The sequence below is a fragment of the Theobroma cacao genome, chromosome 8 (assembly GCF_000208745.1).
Source record: "Theobroma cacao cultivar B97-61/B2 chromosome 8, Criollo_cocoa_genome_V2, whole genome shotgun sequence".
Lineage (NCBI taxonomy): Eukaryota > Viridiplantae > Streptophyta > Magnoliopsida > Malvales > Malvaceae > Theobroma > Theobroma cacao.
The window spans coordinates 262,093-264,837 of NC_030857.1; the positions used below are offsets into that span (position 1 = coordinate 262,093).

The 2,745-nt window shown below is 40.6% G+C and overlaps 1 protein-coding gene across 1 annotated transcript; it reads left to right on the plus strand.

Moving 5' to 3' along the window:
* LOC18591177 (heat stress transcription factor B-4) lies at positions 527-2,194 on the plus strand. The gene is made up of 2 exons (XM_007017138.2): positions 527-939; positions 1,084-2,194. Exons 1-2 carry the CDS (start codon positions 691-693, stop codon positions 1,918-1,920), a joined length of 1,086 nt encoding a protein of 361 aa, XP_007017200.2. The 5' UTR covers positions 527-690; the 3' UTR covers positions 1,921-2,194.

Consider the following 2,745-nt stretch of genomic DNA (forward strand, 5'->3'; position numbering starts at 1 on the left):
ATATAATGGGGTACATGTACCATAGTATAGCTAGTTTATCAGAATTACCAAAGAAGTAGTGCAATAAAAGAGGCAAAAGGGAAATTGTTTTTCTGATACACTTGGAATAGCTAGCAGTAATGAAACTGTTGACTATTTTGAAGGTATTAACACTTACATAAAATATTAGCAGGGAAGGAAAGGGAAAGGGGTTTCATTGTCAATTCCCAAGGACAGACTGCACCATCCCCCTGTGCCTGATTTTAAGTGGGTGTGCGCGGGATCAATTGTCAGAGAAGAGAGAGATAGAGAGAGAGGAGAGGGAGGGGGGGGAGAGAGTCACGGGTTTGTCTTGAAAGGCCCTTATTTCACAGTCCTAGACAGACAGACACATATTCTCTCTCACTACATAACCGAGGAGGGAAACAAAAATATACTAAATACTACCACACACACACACACACAAAAAACCCAAAAAAATTGCGATAACAATAAAGCCAAAAAACAACCGCTGTTTACTGTAACCCCCCCCCCCCCCCCTCCCCCTCCCTTCTAAACATTTTTATCCCACACTAAGAATTAAGAATCACCCCTCAGCCATCTGTTCTCTCCTGCTCCAAACCCCTCTATTTTTATCTCAGACCTCTCTCATACTCTCTCTGACTCTCTTCCATTAAGACACAAATCCAGCAGTTCTTGCTTTGATCTTCAATGGCTGTGATACTCGACAATTGTGAAGGAATATTACTATCATTGGACTCCCACAAATCAGTGCCAGCACCATTCCTCACAAAAACCTACCAACTGGTAGACGATCCCACCACAGACCACATAGTTTCATGGGGAGAAGACGACACTACTTTCGTTGTTTGGAGACCTCCCGAGTTTGCTCGTGATCTACTTCCAAATTACTTCAAGCACAACAATTTCTCTAGCTTCGTCAGACAGCTCAATACTTATGTATGAAAACTTAAACTTTCTCCCTTCTAAGAAATCTACAAAGTATGACTGATAAATCTTTATCCTTTTTTTAAAGGAAATATTTTGCCTTTTTGGTTATAGTACTGATCTGGGTTTTGCTTTTGCTTTCGTTAATGAAACTAGGGTTTTAGGAAGATTGTACCAGACAGATGGGAGTTTGCCAACGAGTTCTTCAAGAAAGGAGAAAAACATTTGCTTTGTGAGATCCATAGAAGAAAAACTGCGCAGCCACAAGTGGCAATAAACCATCACCACCATCACCACCCACATTCTCCTTTGGTTAATGCCCCGAGTTTCTTTCCATTTCCAAGCCGAGTCAGCATCTCTCCAGCTGACTCAGATGAACAAGCCAACTGGTGTGACTCGCCACCACTTTCTTCACCAAGAGGAGGCACTGGAGTCTCAGTGGTTGCTGGCGGTGGTGGCGGCGGGGGTGGAGGCTACAGCAGCTCGGTCACAGCTTTGTCAGAGGACAACGAAAGGCTGAGAAGAAGCAACAATTTGCTTATGTCTGAACTTGCCCATATGAGAAAGCTTTACAATGATATTATCTATTTTGTGCAAAACCATGTCAAGCCTGTCACTCCAAGCAATTCCTACTCTCCTTCTTTACTTCTTTGTGGCCCTCCTTCATCTGCTGCTCCTCCTGTTGTTACTACCAATAGTTCATTATTGCAAAAGCCTTTGAACCAGCTTCTTGGGTATTATCCAAATAGTCCAAAGCAAGCTCCTCAAGTTCAGGTTTTGAACTCCCCAAGTGCTACATCGCAAAGCTCCTTGACGATTTTGGAAGAAGCAAGCAGCAATAGTTGCAAAACAAAGCTCTTTGGTGTGCCTTTACAATCCAAGAAGAGGTTGCACCCGGAGTATGGTGCAGCTAACATGGAGACTAACAAGGCACGTTTGGTCTTGGAAAAAGATGATTTAGGGTTGAATCTTATGCCTTCATCAACATGTTAGTTTCCCATATCTATTCAAGAAATATTAGCTTTCTTTTTGAACTTCTTCTTTCTGTTTTTAGTTTTTGTTTGATTGTCTTTGTTATCTCTTAGAGTCTGATGATATTGTTGATGGAAATTGTTCGAGTGGGGTGTGTGGGTGTTTGTGACTGTGTATATATAATTTTAGTGCCGGTAATATTTTGTTCCCCCTAGCCACATGAATGCAGGTGGGTTTTGGTTAGAGTGAAGATGAAAGCAAAGTTCAAAATCTCAACACCAATCTTTTTCCTTGACGTTCTTCAGTTTTCCATTGGTGCAATTTATTGCTCAATACTCTTCCTTTCCCTTTATTCATGATTTTGATGTCTGTATCTTCCAGTTACATATATACTTGCATTAATGCAGGAGAGAGAGAGAGAGAGAGAGAGTCCTGATGTCTTTCCTTTCAGTTTCAATAGAGAAAAAAGCTGAGGAAGTCTCTGGCAATAGCTGCCTCATTGACAATTTCTCTAGGGCTTTCTCTGATTAGTCCATTAATGGATGATACGTACAGCCATGCTTGATACCATCATCCGAATTCAAAACCCGATACAAAAAGATTTACTATAAAAATGGGGGGGAAAAAGAGCAGCTGGCATTCGTTTCTCAATAACCTTATTATCGTTGTAATTATGATTATTATCATCACTATTATTGCCAAAAGAGAAGCTATACTGTGATCCAGAAAAAGAAGGTTATCATATCGTTTGAAGAAGCTTATAATCTCCCCATTATCATTTCTCATTCCTATGAACTGTCAGTCAAGCCAAAAATTTAAAAAAAAAAAAGAAAGAAAAACACATCC